The 24,598-nt window shown below is 32.7% G+C and overlaps 1 protein-coding gene across 1 annotated transcript; it reads left to right on the plus strand.

The window, feature by feature from the left end:
• Positions 1-2,345: 2,345 nt before the first annotated feature.
• On the plus strand, positions 2,346-5,062 carry LOC123693927. The gene has a single exon (XM_045639197.1). The coding sequence runs from the start codon at positions 2,590-2,592 to the stop codon at positions 4,528-4,530; it is 1,941 nt and encodes a 646-aa protein (XP_045495153.1). The 5' UTR covers positions 2,346-2,589; the 3' UTR covers positions 4,531-5,062.
• The last annotated feature ends 19,536 nt before the right edge of the window (positions 5,063-24,598 follow it).

Here is a 24,598-nt window from a genome sequence, read left to right on the forward strand (position 1 = left end):
ATTTTAGAGTAATAAAATATGTTGTGATGATTCAACCCACATCCTATAAAATAAAATTTTAACAAGTGACATTAGTCACTCGTTCATTAAAAAGATGAATTAGAGTATGACACAATTCACCAGTCATTAATAAACTTATACCTAAAACTGTGTTCATATTCATTTACTCTGAAATACCTATATAATAAATAGGTACCTACAATTAAAAGTTAGCATGACTTTAGCACTTTGTAACTTTTGAAACGCTGTAATTAGTATAATATATTTTACATCAAATCTGGCGCTGAATTATTTAAATTATCACGTGTGCAAATATAAACAATCAAGCGTTACAGAAGACAGGAATATTTATTTGAATGGAACAAATGCCGATTTTTTTGTCTCGTCAGTGTTTGTATCTGGTCTCTGCAAGATTACCTAATTGGCATCGTTTTAGTTTCAAGAGGAACGTAGCGATACTATTTTAATATAATTTATGCATCCTAATGCACCTAGTAAGTGTTATAGTGTATATTTCATATTATACTCTATCGATCATGATACTTTAATGGTCAGCAAGATGGATGAGTTCCGTTCTAGGGAATACCACTACTTCGATATTTAAAAGCAATTGTATGAGGCCATAGTCTATGGTTTTATTTTTTTATCCACATACCTAGTGGCGCCGTAGCTGATTGTATCGGGCAGTCAGTTTTCCATTCCAATGGTTGGGCTAATCTTAAATGACCTTATTTAGATTATACACAACACGTTAGAATACGATCGGTGTGCATTTGGGTTTGTGCTCTCCAGCTGTTAATTAATGGGGTTTCAACGTCTTCAAAGATCAGTATCAGCCGCTCGTTGGTAAAAACAAACAAATAAATTGGTGCGCCAGGTACACATTTTATTTATTGCCAGCGATAAGATAAAACTTCATTCTAAATCTTTGAAGTCAATTTAGTTTTTGTTTTTCATTGAAGCAATTTCGGATATTTTTTTATTACCAAATTGTTCAAAATAAAATCAAGGTAAAGCTGATAATGGGCATTGTCGCGAGCGGTGACCGCCGGAACTAGCTCATAAGCATTAAATTGGGACGCCTGTGCCCGTTTGTTAATTATATTGTTGACGCTTTACTCATTTAAAAGCTTAAGACAATACAGATGGTAGCTTTAAATAATAATTCTACTCAGTTAAATTTTCGTGAAATATAAATGTAAGATTTAATTTACGTTTCTTATAAATGTTTTGAGTTTAATATTTAAAAATCTGAATTCACAATACCGATAAATGATTCAGTTTATTATTCTGCTTCCGTTTTCTTCAATGGTTGTTGTTATAACGATCATCCAAACAGCTATGAGATCGTCCAAGCGTTTTAGTTTATTTTTGTATTTAATTGTTTACAGTTTGCTTTTATTATAACTTGTTTACGAATTGTATGTAATGCATTTGGTGAAATGTTTTTTTCTTAAGCGCAATACATATGCCATTGTTGTTTTTCTAAGTGACGGTAATGACGGAAGCCGTACTAAAATGCCATCTGGATGATAGGTATTCGCCACGAGTCTGCCTATCCAGGTGCAGAGACAGCTGACGGGCCACATAAGGACACATGGCGAAGCGTGCCAGCCGCGTGCCATAGCCCGGTGCATTGTTTTTCTAATAGCTGCATGTGTGATTATTACTCATAACAATTTAAAAGATAACCGTACTAAACCAGCAACTATATATATAATTATATGACGTATATAGTTTCCAACAACGAAAATTATTTTATGATAATGTTCTAACTACCTTTATTGTACGTTTGAATATGCAACCAAATCTTGAATATATGTAGGTACTGCATATTTACCGAGAAATCCCTACGTGTCCTCAAATTAACAAAATAAATTCCTTTCAAGAATATTGTGAATGAAATAGCCTCTAAAGTGTCTATTGTGTCACATCCTGTGCCGTTTGTCCTTATCCATTATTAATAATTAGTTCTCTACCACCTGCTGTCCTTATCCATTATTAATAATTAGTTCTCTACCTGAAGGTAAGCCTCGACGTGAGTTTAACAAAAAAATGTGTACAGCATAACAATCGAAACGGTTTGCGTCTAAACGGACCTAGCGTGGCATTGTTACATTCTCGCTCTTTATTGTAACTATCGCTCCCACCAACAGCCACACAGACTCAGGTATTTATGAATGAACGTGACGGTCTGGCGAGTGGGATTGTCGGCCGCAGCCACAGCCAGGTAGAAAATTACACTTTTGGAATTCTTTCAACACGCTGAGTATGGCTACTCAACTCAGTGGCCGTGGATAAGCCGCAGAGCGGGGCGTGGGGTGCTATCGGCGCGCATGCGTGAAGCGTTACAGACGATACCTCCCTCTCAGTTGATTCACAACCTTCGTGAGAACGCATTGTGTCGTGATGCGGCGCTCACCAACTTTCACGAGTAGTGATGTGATACGGTTTTATACGATATCTGTACATTAGGTATCTAAGTTTTGGACCTTCAGGATTTTAAAATAAATACAACAACAGTGATTAGTTAAGTGAATATAAACGTTTAAAGAATGATTTATAGTGGGATTTTAAAATAAAATAAAAATGAAGTGGCTAATAGTGGTTGTGACTGTGATTATGTTAAAAACGATTTCGGCTGCTTTTGCGCCCCCTGGATCGTGTCCTGCTGTCTGTGTATGTAAATGGAAGGGTGGTAAACAAACTGTGGAGTGTGTGGATCGGGCTCTAATCACTGTGCCCGAACCTGTCGACCCAGCTACTCAAGTGCTCGACCTTTCGGGAAATAATTTGCAAATACTTCCGCAGGAGGCTTTTGCAAGAACGGGACTTGTAAACTTACAAAGAGTGTATTTAAGAAGCTGTAATATAGGTCAAATAAATGACCGAGCGTTTAAAGGTCTAACCAATTTAGTAGAATTGGATCTTTCAAATAATTTGCTAACACAAATACCTTCTAGTAGTTTTAAGGATGCTCCATTTCTCAGGGATCTCACCCTGTCAAATAATCCCATTTTAAAAATACATTCTGACGCTCTTAGTAACCTTGGCAGCGCAGTCAAACTTGACCTATCACGATGTGAAATCAGAGATATAGCAGCTGACGTGTTTAGAAACTTACATTCGTTGGAATCCTTAAAGTTAAATGGCAACAATCTTCGAGATTTACCGTTAAGTTCTTTGGAAAAGCTTGACAAATTAAGGGTAATCGATTTATCCGACAACCCATGGATTTGCGACTGTCGCTTACGAGACCTTAAAATGTGGCTATCGAATCATAAGTTATTCTCAAGTCCATCTTGTGCATCACCACCTAGATTAGCAGAAAAAGCCTTTTCAGATCTTTCGCTAGACGAATTTGCTTGTAAGCCAGAAATTTTACCCATCAGCAGACACGTTGAGGCAACTGTTGGAGAAAATACGACGGTTGTATGTAAAACAGAAGCTGTGCCAAGTGCTAACATTAATTGGTATTGGAACGGTCGACTATTGCAAAATGGAAGTCATTTCAATTCCCATCAAAGAATATATATTTATGAAGCCGGTGATATTAAAAAGAAATCATCTTTAGTTTTGACTAATACACAAGAATCGGACTCATCGGAGTTTTATTGTGTCGCAGACAATAAAGGCGGGAGTGCCGAGGCTAATTTTACAGTCCACGTCACTCAGATGGCAGCTGGAATGGCGTCTTTAGGTAGCGCTCAAATTGCTAGTTTGGGGGCGGCATTGTTCTTAGTCGTTATTGTTATTTCATTGGGATTACTTATTATGTTTGTTCGCTTTCGGCCTACACCAGTGTGTGAGAGTAAAACACCAAATACCTTAGATCGAGTCGTATCTGGAAATGAAGTGCACCCAACTGTTACGGATAGACCGCATGTAGCAGTTTTAGCAAATAGACAAGAATCTCCAAATTATGATGATCAAAAATGTAATTCAGTAATTAAACCACCTCGATCAAATGATATTCCTTATACGACGAACCATTACGACGGTCGAGGCAGCATTGTCACCACAGGAGGGACGGTAGCAGTATCTCCAACGGTTTCCGGAGGTATTAATCCTGATCTTATAAATGATACAAGGCCAGACAGCGCAGCACGTCCTGGTAGCGGTGAATATGCACGCGAAGCATCAGATTCTCTTTATCCTTCTGGGCTATGGGACCAGATTAAAATGAACCAAGCAAATAATCTGGCCCGTGCAGTTAGTTCAGCCATCCCGGCATATTATAATGATCGAACTCCTATAATTGAAAATAGTAGCGTGAATGGTTCTCAAGAAGAACTAGGATATACGAGTCGAACGTTTCCGAGATCGCATGCTTTAACAACAGTGCCTGCGACATCGGGAGACGCTCCTTATCCCCCTGACTACGGATTACCGGTAGGTTCAGCACGAACGTTACGTGTTTGGCAACGTGCCCCTCCCGTACTTCCTCCAGTATCGGCCTTAAAGAGAGTGCTAACTATAACTAGGCCATCAGAAGAGAGCTTTCACGATGGCTGTGCAACTGATGTTTAGAACTATTAGCATAACGTAATATATATACAAATATATTTGTAATTATGAGTCAAAATGTAAATACTTGTATATGTTATCAGTAATATAGATTTTGTATTATATAATTTATTTAGAAAACTAGGTAGTGGAAAGTTAAATTGGATCCGGATGCGTCGGGTCCACGACTGATTAGATGAAGGAAGTAAGTGTAAATTATAACGTGATACGGAAAGGTATTAAATATTATGATCGCCAAATAAATAATATACTTAATTATTATTGATATTGTATCCTGAATGTTGATATTTAAATAGATGTTGCATAAATGCGTAATTAATGTTGTGGTAAGAATTTCACAATAACAAAGTATCCAAAGAAGTTTTCCCACTAATGTTACAAAAAGTATAAATATAACTACGAATATGTATTAATGTAATGCACGATGAATGTTAATTGATGTAAGTTAATGTATGTGAATATTTTATGTAAAAAAATATAAAATTTATAGAAATAAAACATGGGATGGAATAAACAGGCGATTGTAAAATTTAAATGACTTTTTTTATAATTTCACATCCTTTAATTAGAAGACCAAATTCAGTTTGCAAATAGATAGTAATACTTACAAAAATGTAAAATAAATTATTTCATAACGAAACCTAATTCCAATGAAGATGTATAGAGTTTTTGTTCGTAATTCTAAGCCATAGCTTTAAAGACATTGACACCGGAAGCGGAGCTATAGATAAGCAGGGCCGGCTCTGCGCGGTGGGCAAGGTAAACTTGAAATTATTTTTTTTGTTATACTTATGAATTGCTTGAAAAAATTCTGTCTCTAATAAGATCGAAGTGATTCGTCTTTTTTCTATTTTAAAATGCAAAAAAGTAAATATCTATATAGTATATACCTATATTATAATGTTTTTATACTTTCATAACATGATTAGGTAATAGGTATTCTTAAATTAATAACGTAACTACATTCATGCTCATATTGTTTAAATTTAGATATTGTATCTATAAATTACAAAGTCACTCAAAATTAAAAAGCCATTATTCAGTCTATCGACATTGATAATAATTAAAGTAAAATATTTTATTTCAAGTTTAATCTTAAAGTTTTAAAGTTAAGGTTTGCTCACACCGGAAAAGTGCTAGAGCCGGTCCATAAGACATCCGCTCTATGTACTTACATTGTAGATATTAGAAACTGGTTTTCAATGTTTTAATATATCATTAACTGCGATTTATATATCGCAGGATGTTGAAACAACTTTGAAATTTTTATCTTAGATTTTTTTAATACAATAATAGTGAATGAAATTATTTCTACTCATAAATATTTTGGTATATATCAGCACGACGATATTTAAATATATCCTGACTATAAGGTTTGTATAAGCAGGACAACTATTGTTGTTCCAAACCGCATTCCAACATTATGATTACAGGCATACACCCACATGACAAAAAATCTTTACCTACATTATACCAGCTACATCACACAGGAACTTTTTCAAGAAATTTGAAGTAAGAAACATTGATTTATACATTATATTTGACTATACAATAATTTAAGCCTGTTTTTACAAAATGTAGGGACAGGAATCTTAACTTCCAAGGCTCCGGAGAAAAACCGGTTAACGTTATTTCATTTCCGCTCAATTTAGTTTTTTATTAGAACCGAACCCTAAACGGGTTCAATGGCGTCGGCTATGAAGCTTGAAGTTGGTGGTCAAATAAAGAGAAATCTAACTAAAGATCGGATACGTTCTTTTTTGTGTAATAAACTCAAAGCTTTTTGCGTTGGCGAAGTGAATGAACAACTATTTTCTCACAATTATTACATTACAATAGAGCGTTTGGCGTTGATTAAATGTTAATGTTATATCTGTTAATAACGTAGAATATTATATCTCAAATGTTGGGCAAATTTAGTTTGCATCGTTATTGTCCGGTTGCTTTGCGCTTTCTTTTTATATTCCGAGACATTCCCCAGAAAATAAAATGTTTTGGCTTGACAATAGAAGCTCTCAACAATTTATACTTCACATTTTCTTAAGATTTTGCTATGCGTTTTATATAGACCTTAATAATACACTACTCAATTTTATTGTTATAAATCTCATATTTTATAATTCTTTACATAATATTTTCTTGAAAATTCGATTTCTGTTTCAATGCAGTATTTCTATATTGAATGCGATTTACTCTTAAAGCATTTTTCTGCATAGAAGGCTTTAACTATGTAATTTCATTTAGCATTTCAAAAAACTGAGCTTAAAAAATTCAAAATTTATTACATATATATACATTATACAGTCAAGCTTTCAGATACTTGTATAATTTCAAGTCGTTCATTTGATGTTCACTATAATTCAAATCAAATTAAAGTCATTTATAAAAACTTCATTATTAGCAAGCCGGATCCTGATTCATGGTAGAGTTAATCTTAATTTCCTTTCATTTACCGTTTCCAAGCGAAAACGTACTTTCATACACATTGAAAAAGTTATTCAGACAATTTTAATTATGGCCCATACTAAAATGAGCCTTATTTTACTGTATAAATGGAGATTAAGCCGTGGTTGGTTGTATGTGTATATCTTATAATATATAAATCTCGTGTCACAATGTTTGTCCTCAATGGACTCCTAAACCACTTAACCAATTATAATAAAATTCGCACACCATGTGCAGTTTGATCCAACTTGAGAGATAGGATAGTTTAAATCTCAAATCGTTTAAAGCGGGCGAAGCCGCGGGCGTTAAGCTAGTTGTATAATATATATCATCTCACAAGGTGTAGATACCCGTGCTATTATTGTAATAAAAAAATCTGAGTAGCTTTTTTATATAAACAATATAAAATCATCAAATATTGCCATTATGCATAACTATAGTCGCTCGCCCGGCTCCACCTGGCTGACCTGAGATAAGTACGAAATAAAATATAACCTCACTAGGAAAAATGTAACGTAACTTTCTGTTGGAGAATGAATTTTTAAAATTGGTTCAGTAGTTTTTGTGTGAAATCATTACAAACATACATACAAAAACATAAAAGTTTCCTCTATAATCTATACATATAATATTATTTTACATTAGTTAGATATAGGTATTATCATTCATTTCGAGGCTGGGGGACTCTACCATTATTTATTTTATTGTTTGAATCAGTAGTAGAAATGTGGCAAAAATATGATTTATAAAATAAATTGCACATTGATAAATTTATTGATAGAGAGATACAATTTTGAAATTTTTATGGCTTTTGCTCATTTTTTCATCATTCCCACATTTCAATATATTTATTTAGTAGTAAAGACAGTGAAATATGTTGCAACTAACTTTAATACTATAGCCGTATAGCGTATAAACGTGGTCAAAATTATTATATAAAAATCTGTGATTTAATTGTCACGCCGTCCATCACTATTCTTGGTTCGGTGCCAATAAACCCCTGAGGTATACCTATTTTACATAATATTAAAAGTAAGAGTAAAACCAATATATATTTTGAATTTTAGATAATAAATTATCTAAAATTCAAAACCAATTATATAATAAGTTAAATACACTTTTAAAAAACTGGGACGTATTAACAGAATCAATGGATATTTCATAAATGTTGCAAGTGCTGAACCGAAACAAAGGTGACGAATTAGCCGATTATAAATATTCAATTATAAAAGACAATTGTATAAACTTGTGTATGTAAATTGTAAAGGTAATTACTTTATCATATACACATTTAACGCTTTCTTTGTTCTCCGCTGCTTTCTATCGACTTAACTTAAAAGAAAGTGTGTGTTATTTGTGAGCATGAAGCATTACAAATGTTCAACGCACTTTGATAAACAACTAGCGATCCGTCCTGGCTCAGCTTACCATCTTATCTCACCAATGCCAAACTTCATATTTAACACCTTAAAAATTGCAGTCTGACAGCATTATTACGTATAGATACGTCACATACTTACCTACGTTATAAACAATAACTCTTTGTAATCTAAGCAATAACGATAATAATCATTCAATCTTTCGATTGACAAGGCACTTAAAAAGAAAGGAATGAATATTTCAGTATCGCATATTTTTTGCAATTCTCCTAATATCTGTAGATAGTAAATTCAGCATACAAGAGCAGTAAACAAACATATAACTACAAATAATCTTATTAAATCAACCTTAAACTACGTTATTTTATTATTAGCGTTGTTCAATTTATAAACTCAATGTAAAGTTAAGAAGCTGTTAAATGACCACTTCAAATAGTTGGCAGCAAGCTAAGTCCATTTGTATTTAACATTGCTCACGTCATTAAAGTTTCGCCTCGTTTTTGCTTTTGTCTTCACGTTAATTACAAGTTGGCTCAATTTAATAGGACATTGACAGTTACTCCAATTTGAAAGCGTTCACTTTAATTGTATACCTTCGGCATAGTTGGCACAATAGACACAAATTTGTGCCAAGTACTTATAAAACTTGGATTAAAAGATCTTCTTTATCCAAGGATTTTATATTCATAATGTATTCCATGGCCATCCGCTATTAAATGTTCAAAAAATTATAAAATCGTGGTCAAGAATTTTTAAGAGTAACTTAATTTTAAGTCAAAGGGAGAGAATTTTGAAAGCTGTAGTGAGTGGCACTCAGTGTCAGAACACTTTGAAATGCATTAAAAGTGATGTACACCTACACTTCTCAAACGAATAAAAATAAAATATATTGAAGAATATATTTTAATACCTGCTTATTTTATTAAAATACAATCTCTATTTATTGACTAACGTTATACGTGAGATAAGGGTTCTTTATTAATTCATGCATACGGAAAACACACTTTTAAAAGTATTTTAAATAGGATAGGTAGGTATAGTAATAAAAATATAATCTCATTAACAGTTTTATATGTCAAAAAAATATTGGAGAAGACGAGCGAAAATATTACAATTATTACAGGATTTGGAAAGTAATAAAACCTAGCTGTGCCGCGCGGTAAGCTAAATGTAGATAAATGTATCGACAGCTTACGTCAATCTCATACATTCATAATCTATTCTATCAAACGTTACGCTAATAGAAAGCTACTTGTCTAGGGGGGCTGTTGGTCTTAGCGTGACGATATAATATAGCCTTAGCCTTCGTCGATAAATGGGCTATCTAACACCGAAATGATTTTTCAAATCGGATCAGTAGTTCCTGAGATTAGCGCGTTCAAACAATCAAAGTCTTCAGCTTTATAATATCAGTAAAGATTTGCTTGGACGTGATTAATATGAACATTATACTGATTTTCTCTAAAATACCTAATATAGTAACATACGAGGGCGATTCAATAAATACTTAGCCTAGAAAAAGTATACGAAAATTTTGGAAAAGTAGCAATTTATTTTTCAACATAGTCTCCTTTTAGTTCGATATACTTAGTCCAGCGATGCTCCAACTTTTTTAACCCGTGCGAAAAATATGTTTTCTCAAACTCTGTAAAATAGGCCTCCGTGGCAGCTATAACCTCCTCATTTGATCCATATCTATTCCCGGCGAGGGATTTTTTCAGATTAGGAAACAGAAAGAAGTCACCAGGGGCTAAATCTGGAGAATACGGTGGATAAAGCAGCAATTCGTAGCATAATTCGACCAATTTGGCCATGGCAACGGCAGACGTGTAAACCAGTGCGTTGTCGTGGTGTAACAGCACCTTTTTCTTAGCCAGATGGGGTCGTTTTTTCTTTAATTCGGCGTGAAATCGGGCCAATAAATTGGCATAGTAAAGCCCTGTAATTGGTTTACCCTTCTCGAGGTAATCGATGTAGACAACTCCTTATGAATCCCAGAAAATGGTGGCCATAACTTTTGTGGCCGATTTTACAGTTTTCGCCTTCTTTGGAGTACGTTCCCCGGTCTGGATCCATTGTTTTGATTGCTTCTTGGTCTCTGGTGTGTACCAGTGAATCCAGGTTTCATCGACTGTCACAAAACGACGCAAAAACTCCCCTGGATTCCGCTTAAACAACGCCAAACACGTCTCCGACGTGGGCTCACTGTTGCGCTTGTTTTCCGGTGTGAGTAAATGCGGCACCCATCGCGCCGACAGCTTTCTCATGCCGAGTTCTTCGTGAAGAATATGATTGACTGTTCTTTCTGAAATGCCTACAGTCTCAGCTAGCTCCCGAACCTTCAATCGGCGATTTGTCAATACGAGATCATGGATTTTTTTAATGTTTTCCTCCGTAGCAGCTGTTTTTGGTGCACCTGGACGTGGTTCATCAAAAACCGACGTACGGCCACGTGCAAACTCGTTGAACCAATTCTTGATGGTGGCTATCGATGGAGAAGAGTCACCGTACACAGCATCCAAGCGGCCTTTGATTTCGATACGCTCTTTCCCGTCCAAAAATAGGAATCAAATCACCGAACGATATTGCTCTTTTTCCATTTTTGTAAAACCGATCTATACGTTCGCTTCCATAGGTTGTCAAATTAAAACAAATGAAGGGATTGGAATGAAAATTAAAAAAAATACTTAAAAAAGAATGAGCTACATTGTGGTAAACCTATTTTGAAACAATAGCGCCCCCTGGTGATGAGGCTAGGTACTTATTGAATGCACCAGGTATGTCACTTACAGGCTGGTTACTCTCACACCTGTAATACCTCTGGCTTGTTATATAATGATCGACGGTAGCATCAGGTGGGCTGATGCTTGTCTCCTTTTTCTATAAGACATGTTGCCTTGAACACACTTTTTATATGTTTTTCGTAATAACATGTGCGTTTGATTTCTGGTAAGAAAAATGACAGTTTATCTATAGAAATAAAATAGATCGTTGGAACGTTTATGCCGAACTGTATTTTTTTTTATTTTTGCTATTGTCAGGAAAAGGTTTGTACAAAAGAAGGAACACAATGCCGGACGAGTGACTATTTTGCATGTAATATTACACTCTACTGCAGGAAAGAATTACTTCTATTAAATATTGAAAAATAATTTTAATATAACTCTAAGGAAATGGTAGAGACAGAACATTTCAGTCATAAAGTCTATACATTTCACACATAATATTCCTATAGTCTTGTAATTTAAGAAGGTATGTATTTTTTACACATCCTTGGTTACAAAGTGAATTAAACTTATTTCGTACTAGCTTCCGCCCGCGACTCCTTCCGCGCGGATGTCGGTCTTCGCGTGGATGGTTTATTTCTCCATTTTGAGTAGGTACCTACCTCTGACAATAAAATCTTATAAATATCTATTGGACCCAATTCCCAAATACGGCTAGGCCTATAATAATACGCAACGTGTGTTCGCGGTTCTACGGAACAACGTCTATGGATAAAACTGAAAAATTAAGATTAATTTTTTTCTACGTATTTTTCCAGGATAAAAAGTATCCTATTTTACGCCCAGGATAATAAGGTATAATTATACCAAGTTTCATCGAAATCGAACCGCTAGTTTTCACGTGATGCCTTCACATACAGACAGACAGACAGGCAGACAGACAGACAGACAAAAATTTTTTTAATCACATATTTGGGTTTGGTATCGATCCAGTAACACCCCCTGCTATTTATTTTTTCAATATTTTCAATGTACAGAATTGACCCTTCTACAGATTTATTATATGTATAGATTATTACTTAAAATATTACTGATCGATTTAGGCTAAAACATAAACAATGCAATGATAATATTTATTTTATGAATTTTTTATCGCCTATGTAAAAGATTATATAGAATTATATAGAAATAAAACCACCAAACTTTATATATAGATACATATTGAATAGGATAATTAAGATATTTCTATCACTATTGATTACTTGTTTATTGACGGCTCTATCGTGCTTATTTTAAAAGGTCGTTGATCCGTGCGATAAAAATAAACTGCTTAAAATTGCTAAGCCCGTGTAGATGTAATTATTGTGTTTTTTTGTTTCTATTGATACACCACAATATTTTCTATAAAAAGCCGCAAACACGACGATCACGCGAAACATCTGCTATGTTTGTATGCCACGGTGATCATATGCCTCGTTTTTTGAATAAAAATACACACCCGGCTAAGTGCCGTGTGTTCAAATTCCTTGCAACATTAGTATCGCTCATTTGTGTTATATTTAACGCAATTTGGAATAAGATGAACCATGTTTCACACAGAATCGAATAGGATAATTTATAGACTGCGTTATAAAGTACAATAATACTGATAATACGAAACCATGGAACGTAATTCATCATTAACACAGCAACATTCAATATCGATATATACGGCAGTCGATTTTTGTTTTAATTGTATTGACACAGTATGTCGCACGATTTAACACGAAATTGGGACCCCGTTCTCACGATGAATTGTCTGCGTGTTGAACTCGTTGATTGCAATAAATTGTAATCGAGTTATTATTGCGTGCGTTATTTACTTTACGTTGAGAATTGAGAATAATAAATACGTTTTAAAGAATTTGTGGGCAACGTATTATTTATGTTCGAAACTTTTGAGACTGGCTTCGAAACTTTGATGTAGTTAGTTTGACTTCTACCTGTTTGTTTTGGGTATTAGAAATAATAAAAAGTTTCTACGAGGTAAATATTATTTTTCCAAACAATGTGCGTAGGTTGTAATGATATTTTGTGTTGAGTGATGAATAGAAAAGGTTTATCTTTTTTATGTAAACCATTGAGTTACAATCAGTATGATAATGTTTTTTACATAATTATGGGTTGGGACATCATTAATAAAAGATGAAATAAAATAAACAGTTGCGTATATCGAACATGGTATATCTACAGAAACGATATATTTATTTATAGAAGGCACAGTTACAGAATACAATCCAAAACATTCACATCTAGTTACGAAGACAATTGATATTAAAATTATATCCCAAATTAAAATTGTACTCGACACTTCAATTAATAAAATAAGAATTGAATAGTGACATTATTAAATCTTTATGTATGAAATGTATTCTAAAGATACAAAAAAGAACAAATGGAAATAAAAATAGTAATTAATAATAAACGTGAACAAACTTAAAAAAACAGTCGAAATTTAAATTTAAATCACTATAACTAAGCAACGAAATAATTTATTTATTCGAGTAAAAATTTATTCTCCTTTTTATTTACTACAATGTCCCACCAAAATTTTAATTTTCGTCCCTTATTTTCACAAGTCGTAAAAGGGATGCGTAAGAGTCGAGTTTAAGTTTAAGCCCATTATAAAAATAATGAGGTTCTATGGAATTATATAAAACTAGGTCTGAGAGTAAAGAAAATATATTTTTTGTAACAATTCGTAATAAAAAGGTTGCAAAAAAAAGTAAATAACATAATATAATTTGATTCCCAACCCACTTATAGAACTTAATCAAAGGAATCTCAATAACAAATACGTTGCTTTTTAAAAAATACACTTATTTTAAAATATTCGTAATGCCTCCCGTAATTGGAAAATTAGTCTAGAGCTTTTCTACAATCCATGCTTATTTCGTTGGAAATTAAATCAAAATTTACTCAAGCTGTTTAACCTTCGTTATATTTACTCGACACCGCAAACAAATTAAAATTCTACGAAAGTACTTTCACTTTTATTGATTGCATCGACTCTACTTTGGAAAAAACATATGATTCGATTATTGCAGTAAATTACTCTGTTGTCTAATAATAATAATTGAGAAAAACGGATCTTTGTTAATTACTTCATCACTAATTAACTACGACTGTACGATATGAGAGTAATATTTATATGAGAAGAAAATCGTTGTGTTGTGTACTTACTCGTATCCAATTAATTAAACGTATCGCCCCAACATTTAGTATCATATAAAAAAAAGAAATTAAATCAATTCCCATTTATCATGGAAGTAAACGCAAATGCCGCTATTGATAATTGAGTTAATGGAAATGCCTCAAAGAGTAATTGGCAAATCGAGTAGACGATCAAATCAGGACGTATGCCGCGGTTTGGGTACGCTCGCTCTCTATTGTATTTTTAACAATTCAAAAGCAATCTGTATTGGAACTGATGTTTTTAATTTCCTTTGTCATTTGTTGTGACTTAATTCAATATTCGCTTGTCAAGAACGTTAATTTTTGGTGTGTACGTTTGATCAATTCACGGTTTGATTTTTCATCGAACGTAGTTTATTTTTATAGGTACATATTTATTTAAACGGCCGTTTGGTTTCATTCTTCAATATTGGCTATAACACGATTGTTATTTTTGAAGCGTTCGGTTTTGTCATTCATTACTTAATAGAAGTTATGTAGAATCTATACTAATATTATAAAGCTGAAGAGTTTGTTTATTTGAACGCGCTAATCTCGGGAACTACTGGTCCGATTTGAAAAATTCTTTCGGTGTTAAATAGCCCATTTATCGAGGAAGGTTATAGGCTATATATTATTACGCTACGACCAACAGGGGTGGAGCCACGGGGGTGAAACCGCGCGGAGCAGCTAGTACATTAATAAAATGTGATTGAGCAGAATCAAATATGCTGGATTTCTGTTTACCTATTTGTTAGTTATGTTATAACCTATTATATAATCAGAATTAAACGAATTATTTATCTACTTACTCACCATTTCATATCAGCTTTGATATTTTAATCAAAATAGGGAGAAAGTAAAATATGTACAAGATAAATTAATCCTACTACCCTTTGTATTCTTATGAAAGTATGAATCGTTAATACAATAGAGTCTTTAACTAGAATACTAAATCATGATTAGAATCTAAAAGGCATTCACTTAGTGGGAATAAAGTTAAGTCTACATAAAACCTGGTCTGGGCAGATAAGGTTCTCTTTATACACTTCGCTTAGCCGATAAGTCCAGTAAATTCTTTCTTCGGCAATGTTTCGTGTTCACCGTTTTGCCTCGCGTGAGCCTTAGCACCTTAGGGCTAATACCGGGATAACCTTATCCAGTATCCGTGCGGTCAGCTCTCCGACGCCTTAACGTCAATTAGCACCCTCTACAGGAAGCTTGATGCATCTCAATTTACAGCCGTTTACAACCGCTAAAATATTCCTTTTACTTATTACCTCCATAAACTTATTATGACAGCTTTATATTTCAATAAAAAAAAAAACGGGTTGCACTCCGGGATTTGATATTTTGGTATCCGTCTTACGCATGGAATAAGGGCTAAAAAAAAAACATCGTCTTACGGTTTTTCGATCAGGCCACGTGTCCTGACGCGAGTTTAAGATTTTATACCCAACGCCGCTAAAGAAGTTTTCACTTCAAAAAAATATTTTTTTTTTCACCTAATATAATGAACCTAACTAGGGTATCATTATTGAAAATTACGATCTAGCCTTATACTATAGGCTAATGATAATAATTTGCTAGGTAAAGTATGTCTGTGTCCATTAACACTTTTCTTAATGTCTCTATTAAGGCGAAGACACTTCGTTCATGTGTTCTTTATGAATAGCACTCACTATATTACACTAACACTTCACTAAACTAACTCAAAAAGGTTTTGTCCTTTTCAGTCTTCTCACTATGTCCGTGTTATCAAGGAGCTGGATAGCCTCGACGTTCACATGAAAAAATAATAATAATTAAAGCATTTTGTCTTGTCTTCGAACTCAGGAACTAATACATATTATTATGTTTTTAGTGTTTCTTTTGTCGTTTAAACAATTTTGTTGTTGGCCCCGTTAATTACGAATTAAATTGTCGATGAGAAAGGTCATGTACCTATGTCTTTATTAAATATTAAATTATTCCTTGTATGAAGGATTATAATACGACATACGAGTATTAGTAATCCCAAAATATTTATTATACATATAATTGCGTTGCAAAAGTACTGTAGTAAGCTTGTAAGTCATCTAAAAATAGACTTGCGTATGCTGCAACTTTTATGGAACTCAAATTTTTTTATTAAATTATTATGTGATGTAAATTGTAAATTCAATTTTATTTTCCTGTTCCTCGTCCTCTTGTTCAAGATAAATTTAATAAAAGCACTGAAGTAATATTTAATGAGAACAAATTTTAGGAAATATATTTATAATTTCCTATAGTATAGTAGTTATAAAAGGATTTCAAAGAGAGTACTGATGATTTTTTTACGAATAAACGACGTCCTCAATTTAATTGAAGGTATCTAATTTTACGTGGTAAACATTTATATGTTGGTTTAAAAACTCTTCTTCATCCACAGCACAAAGTAAAGCCAGCTGTAAAGTAATAGTAAAAATAATAAAGTCAGCTGTTCCAAATATAACTCCGAAGAAACCAAAAGACAGAAAATTAAGACAGACACAGAAAAGAAAGAATTAAAAATAGCAAGATTATGTTGTGGTATCATATACCTAGTTACCATAAAATACCTATGGGTCATAAGACGTAATGAGTTGTGTGTTGTGTTGTTGTGTAGTGGGTTTGAAATTGAATTTGAAAACATTACTATTCATATAATTTAAACCAAAAGCTTGTTAGCTTATCCGAACCATTCACTTCAGTAATATAGCCATAAGAGAGGCTGATGTTATTCGTCACGTGTAAAAATAGAAAATAATAATTAATGAGATGCATGGAGATTCAGGAAGCAATTTCAACATTTGCTCGGCTAAAAATATCATCTTTGATTTCTCTCTTGAAAATGTTTCTCATTGTCACTCACATTACTTATATTTAATCTAATAATATAAAAATGAATCGCAAAATGTGTTGGTAAGCGCATAACTCGAGAACAACTGAACCGATTTCATTAATTCTCTTTTTATTACATTTCTTGAATACGAGGATGGTTCTTATGTAGATAAAACGTAAAAATGTACCACGGGCGAAGCCGGGGCGGACCGCTAGTTTATAATAAGAATGGATCCGGTAATTTTACAACGAATAGGTTATAAAAGCACCGAAATATCATTTAATATTTATCTATTTAAGATCATAATCTGATTAATTTTACATGAGAGAATTAATTACAGACTCAAATTTTAAATGGTGAAATATGACGGCAAGCATATTTATAGATGAGTGGCAGAGCGAGATTAATGAGGTCTCGCGCTCTGTACCTGCCAAATTCCCCTTTTATTGATTGCTAACGTCCCTCCCCGGCGTCGCCCGACTGCTAACCGCCCTGTGAATTAAGAATAATATTAAATTTACATATTAACGCTAAGAATTAATATAGAAAAAAATGTCACTTTATACATATCTATATTCTCAAGCATAATTTTTAATTTATTTTTACGTTTATAAAAACCACAAATTTTCAATTCATAGCAATTTTTTGCCTAAGTTATTCGCTTTAAATCAACTTAAAAGAGCGTGTTCATAAAACCAAATTATTGAAGTAAATGACACATTCAGTGCGATTTCAACGCGATGTTATTATTATTCCAGTTTTTCCTGTTGGAATAACATTCCACGTACATCGTTTCACTAGGGGAACATCTACGTTACCACGTTGTACGATTGTTTGATAGAATAATAGAGAGGATAGAATAGAATAAGTAAAAGAATGACGTGTGACATTTGAAATGGAAACGATCATATGTATCATTTTTTCTATCCCTATACATTTCTGAAATATTATTACATATTTATTTACGACGGATTTATCTAGTCACTTGTCACGGTTTTCTGGATAAAGAAAGTGTAGCCTATATGTAAGATAAGTAAAGTCTATATAGAAACCGGCACAAATGAATCAGGAAAATACTGCAGCATTATTTAAAAAGAAGCAGTAAACGAAATTAGTGTATGTAAGCAAAATTGTTCGCTTTCGTTCGTTCGCCGCTAATCGACAAAGTTAATCAGAATAATGTCTAGGAGCCGTTAAGTTGGTTACGAAAGGGAAGTTTTCAACCTAAGCCTCGGTATAAATTGAAAAGAAAATTAGGAAAACACTTTGAACTTTTAATAGGCTTTAGCACGTTTCATAGCGGCATCTTAAAACAATGTCTACGTTGATTTTTCTTATACGTATTTTATTTAAATTACGCAGTAAGTGATTGTCCGTTGTCGAGAGCTCACATATTTCAAGGATAATAAAATTATACTTAGAAATATTTTATTATATCACCTTTTTCGGAGAGATCTATTAGAACTAAATTTAATCTAATTTGTTATCGTCGCGTCGGTCGTGAATATTGACTGAGCACAAGATAAACGAAAACACCTCAAAAATAAGTCAAAAAGGAAACTTTAAGAAATATATAATAATTAGGTACATAAATTAAATAACACGAAAAAAAACTGACTTATAATAAGTACGGTGTAGAATTCTTAAAATTAAGTTAATTTTAAAATTATATTTTGCCCTAGTCTCCAAATTTTTTACGAATTACGATTAGGGTAAGAATAAATTTGAATACAATATTATTAATTTTTTAAGAAAAGTTTATATTTTATATTATTTACTATCGTTAATATCGAAGAAACAATAAAGATTTCAAGATGAATTTCATTAAGGACCATCAACAGTAAGTGGAAACTTTTAGTAGGCTAACTTGCTTGATGAATTGCTTTAGTTATTTGTAATCTTGTTAAAATGCTGACTCATAGTCTAACGGATGGAAGAGTAAGTATAATAATCCAATTAAAAAGGTATCCCAAAATTAAATCGCATTAAGTATTATGTTATTTTCTAGCTTAAATATTAGGTATTTCCATGTCAGATTGTATTGTAATCTTGGAAATGATATAAAATATACATCAGTTATTAGAAGCGTTTGCTAAAAGTATGCTTAAAAGGTATTGCTTTGACACAATGGCAGAATTTCCCGCTAAATAACTACTCTCCCTAAACACAACAGAGGAAAGCTAGACAATGGTTGAGACCTTTGTTTTGTAGGCACGAGTCACTATAGCACTGTGTTTTTTTTTATATTTCTGCCCAGATTTTCTTTCAAACCATTGATGCTTTACTGACAGATATATTCATACTTGTATAAACGAAATTTGAAAAAAAAAATGATAAAAATGTAATAAAGAGATCCTTTTAGGTACTTATTCGCGTTAATATTTGAATTTTGTACAAGTTTTTTTGTTAATCCTTCAACCATAATGCAATATCAACTAAAGCCCATTTAGGCTTTAGTTTTCTCGAAAAAGTAATATAATCGTATTACGAGTAGGTATATCAAAGCTCGGAGTAAAACGAAACATAAATAAATATCCGCGTTTTGTTGACATTGACGCTTGCGTGTCGGTCCAATTATTTCATCTCTTTTAGTTGTAACAATAGTATTTCAGTGTGGACTAAGCTTAACACAAAGAAGGTGATATGCAGATTCTAACCTAACCGAACAATTCCCTATATACTAAATGACATATGTTTAATAGATTAGTCACCGACGACATGCCTGTATATACTCGTATAGCATTCAAGTGTTAGTTTCGGCTGAAATATGTAGACGGATAGGCTCAACATACACGTCTGACTTCAGCCACACGCACTCAATCTAATTGGCCCGTAGACATAGTTGTAGTAGGTCAAGCAATTACAGCGATTTATGTTCAAGAGTTTCCATATATTTCTATACATATTCAAAAACTATTTACGCATACGACGTGGTGTAGGTATTAGGTATTTATCTAAAAACATAATAACGTTGAAATAAGCTTTATTCACCTCCAATATAATATGAGTGGTAAGAAAATTCGGAAAATTCCACTGAAAGTAAACGTACCTATTTCATAAAATTTATTATTTTTTGCTAGAATATTCTCCTAGTTACAAGTCTATCTTCCAGACTAGACTTTCCATATAAACAGAGATATATTAAAAATACACAGTCCAATAAATTAGAAAACATACGACATGTGTATTATTGTGTATACGACTTCAAGGATTTTTTATTTAGAATTATAATACAGCTCTTTTTGCATTGGGCTATAATATTAGTTGACTGATCTAGCGATTAGTTTAAACTGTTTCTACGACCCATATTGTTTGCTAGTACAGCAACATAAATAGCCATTTTCCGAGAAAATGTAATTTAATATCTATGTACGTTCGGTTCGTAGCGCTAATCGCGCCATGCTCGTGTGAAACAAAACAGTTTATTTTCACCCTTGAACCAGGTAAACTGAAAATTATATAAGTATTACAATCATAGTATAAGGATGAAATATGAACAAAAAGTTAACTGTATCAAATATTAGTGTAGAATATTCCCATAAATTATTTATGTAACATAATATAATAGTTGGAAAATAATTGAGGTCATAATTCACATACGGTAATAATATCTTCATATCTATACCGTAGATACAATATATCTCACATAAATGCGTTAACACAACAGGTGCAAAATTTGTTCCGTATTTTGTACTTATTTTCGTACTGTTCCTGATTTATTTTTATTTATAGAATAAAACCAAATTAACGGATTTGTCCTCTAAATAAAATAAATAATAGGTATATGTATCTATCTTAATAATCTTATCTCTAGTATCTAACTTATATATTATACGAATCGAAATGAATATTGAAACTACGGTGAATGTAATTATCTACAGGTTTACTTTAATACGTTTAAGAATGGAGAACAGTAAAATAGCGATTTTGTAGACTAAGCTACACTTTGTTACATTTCAATCTGGGTTATAAAAGCGGAGGGTTCAGTGGAAATGTTCATTTTTCGCGCAGCTCCGCAGCCAATCCCTACCGCTTATTAGAAATCCTTTTAGACGAAGACGTGATATAAACTAGATATTTAGAAATAAGAGTTTGCTCTTTCCTTATGCTTAGTGTCATTTTAGTGGAACGACGCCCGAAATTATATGATGAGAGACCACGTGTAGGTAATAATACAAAAGGGCAAATGGGCACGTGTTACACAAACAGATTTAAAAAAAATATATTAAAGATATATCAATATAATAATAATTAAAAGAGGTACAATACAACAAAGAAAAAAAAGCATGATATAGGTACTATTATTATGATAAATATATAAAATAATGAATCTTTTGTTTATTTCTAGCTCAAATGTAATGCAAGCGAACAAGGAAAGAAACCAAACCCCACTACTTAGAATTAAATTCATTCCTGAGAGTCGGGAGTTACCATGATAAAATGGAAATGTAGAGCATTGTTTCGTTACTTTGAACCTAAGTATCTATTATGAAAATTATGAAAAAAGGAAATGGTAAGTCAAAAGTTTAACTTTTTGATGATGGCAATACTTTATTCGTTAGATAGGCTAACGTAGGCTTATGTGCGGAAATAAATTCACAAAAGTATATCTAAAAGATTTACTACATTAATTGGAAACATGTCATGAAAACGCGACCATTCTATAATATTACGTAAGATCAAACAAAGTTATGTAAAGTATATTGTTTTTTAGATAAAGGGAAGTGTATAAAGGCTCAACCCTCGAAATAAACGTAACGAGAAATAAAAATCCATGTAAAATAATACCTCGAAAATAAGCTGCAATCTCCTTAAAGCCATTACAAGCCTTTACCAGTTTCGCTTTTCTTTCGAAATTCCTTTAAGAAGCTTCCTACATGAAATTGTATAATTTCATGGGTGTATTCTTTTGTTTACAAAGTAGTTTGGTGTGTTTTTCTTATTTTCTATCGCATTATTTTTATTTCAGTACAGCTTTGTAAGTAGGCATTAGGTAATATTTACATATTCAGAAGATGCTAAGAAACACACATTTACATCATTGTTAAAGAAGTACTGATTGATATTAACTTAATTACTGAATACAATAAGTACTTATTTAGTGAATCAGTAGGTTTAATATATTAGATAGTCCTATTATAACGCAATATACAGAATACAGATATAGAAGGTATCAACTGCCGAAATAGGTACTCAGTAAGTCAGTAGATATGCCAGACAGTCAGAGGTATTATGAGGTAATATCTACTACATTCAATGCATTGCAAACAGCATGGACTATCTGTATGTTGGAGGATAATATATCGGAATTCTATAAGCCTGGCTGTATGCCAATAAAGATGCTTCGCTGTTTTCATTCATGTAAAGCACCTTGTTTGTAGAGACGAAATTAATTACGTCGTTAAGGAATAAAAAACTATTTAAATAAAATCGGACGTAAATAGTTCTACTCTTTAATTTCTTCCTTTTTATCTTACTCTATATTGGTTAACGGGTTGATGTTCTACTTGCTCATTGAATGTCTAAAAGGACATGAAATAAATACGAAATGAGCAATAACGTTCTCTCAATTTCTGTGCAGAGTCCTAAATCGATAAACATGACCTAGTTTAAATTAAAATAAATAAGAGGACTTAATGCAATAAGTGTTACATGAAAATGCCAAGAAATGTTTTTCCATTTGCGCAAAACCTAATAAAACAATTGCTTTAAAATGGAAACAAGATTAAGTTAGAATGGTATAAAGTGTGTCTCTTGTGCTGTCAGTTGTTTGAAATAGCAAGCAGTGGTCCAAATATATCGATTTTGTAACAAAAACGAGGGTTGCCTGCACTCGGGGTGAACGCCCCTGTCACTGCAGATTCACCCTACCACATTGGTTGGGGTTCCTACGTCACTAATGGAGTAGTGACGCCTAAAATATGGGCCCATTCTCCTTTTCATACATTGAAAAATAACCGGAACTTCAGAAATCATTCCCAAAGTTAAATCTACCGTAAGTTCTCTCGTGCCATAAATATCACCCAGATTGTAACGCGTAATAGCATACGCAAAGCTGAACATTGTTTGTATAAGAAGAATTGAATGTGTGTTGTCAGTATAACGTAAAGTAATTGAAACATGTACGGTTGTTGTAGTTAAATTGCCTAATCTACATAAAATATGTCGCATTGGATTTTATGCCGAGCGCTTCGTGTTCCTGAAACAAATAAGAACTGTTTTGTAGCATACGAAGCTTTTAGCGAGAAAGTTTAAATCTCGTCTAGATGAAGTTTTAATAGACGAAAGTGACTTACAAAAGATCGGATGCTTTGAAAATGGTATGAACATTATAAAACTCGCTTAATTTTAAGTCTTATTTGTGTCTCAGTTTCGTGTGGATTTACAGAGACCTATTTGGAATTTTAAAGTATACCTACTCTACTTACATTATTTATATATTTTATTCATTTAATTTATATTGCAAATATTTGAAAAAAGTAGAGTTCACAGAAGTTAAACATTTATTTAAAACTATTTTAAAGAAAATTCATCTCGTGGAATTCTATACATTCAGTAGAGCATACTTTAATATTTTCTTTATTAAATTCTTTTTAGAGTCTCAAGACTACAGTGACTAAAGCGTCCAGAATGAACCTTACTTTACCATATTTTTGACTACTTATGTTCATTTACTATGAATAACAAAATAATAAATACTTATAGTGTTGATCAATATACCTACGCTTATTTCAAGGGGATTGTGTTCATATTATACCTATGCCGTACGCTGTCTTCAATGTTAAATTATATTATTTATAGTTTTTACTCATATTACTTTGAAAACATAGGATCTATGAATATATCTTATAATAGCTACAATCCAGTTTTTTATAAGTGTAAAACTAGTATAATTTTGCTCGAAAGACGGTTGCATGAAGGTTTCATTGAAAGGGGTGTTTCGCATTTGCAATCAAGTGCCAAGTTATAATCGTTGTTCTTAAAATAAATATGTTAAAAAGTCCATTGAAGTTTGCTTAAAGCACGAAAAGAGCTATTATTTATCGCGTTGGAAAGTCGTTTAAAATTAAATGGTCGAGTCGTTTGCGTGTTTATGTGCTATAATCGTTAAAAAATCCACACCTAAGGAAGGATCGGGATTAGGAGAACCTTAATTTGTAACTATCGATGATATCACTCCATAACTATTCGCTTTTCATGTCGGATTCGTTATTCAGCAAGGATCAAACGATTTCGAGGGAAAACGATATTTGAGGGAATGAGACAGTTTCAATCCTCAACAGAATTTATCGCTAGCTCTAACACATAACTTGAGTTATTGCAAGTGACGAAATATTATCATAGAAATCTATGTTTAATTTATCTTGATTTATATTGGACATTTTTACATTTCATAGTTCATAAAGTTCATGATTTAATATTATGGAAGCGTTTATCTATGAATTGTTACCATAATTCAAGAA

Source organism: Colias croceus, chromosome 8 (assembly GCF_905220415.1).
Source record: "Colias croceus chromosome 8, ilColCroc2.1".
In the NCBI taxonomy this organism is placed as follows: domain Eukaryota; kingdom Metazoa; phylum Arthropoda; class Insecta; order Lepidoptera; family Pieridae; genus Colias; species Colias croceus.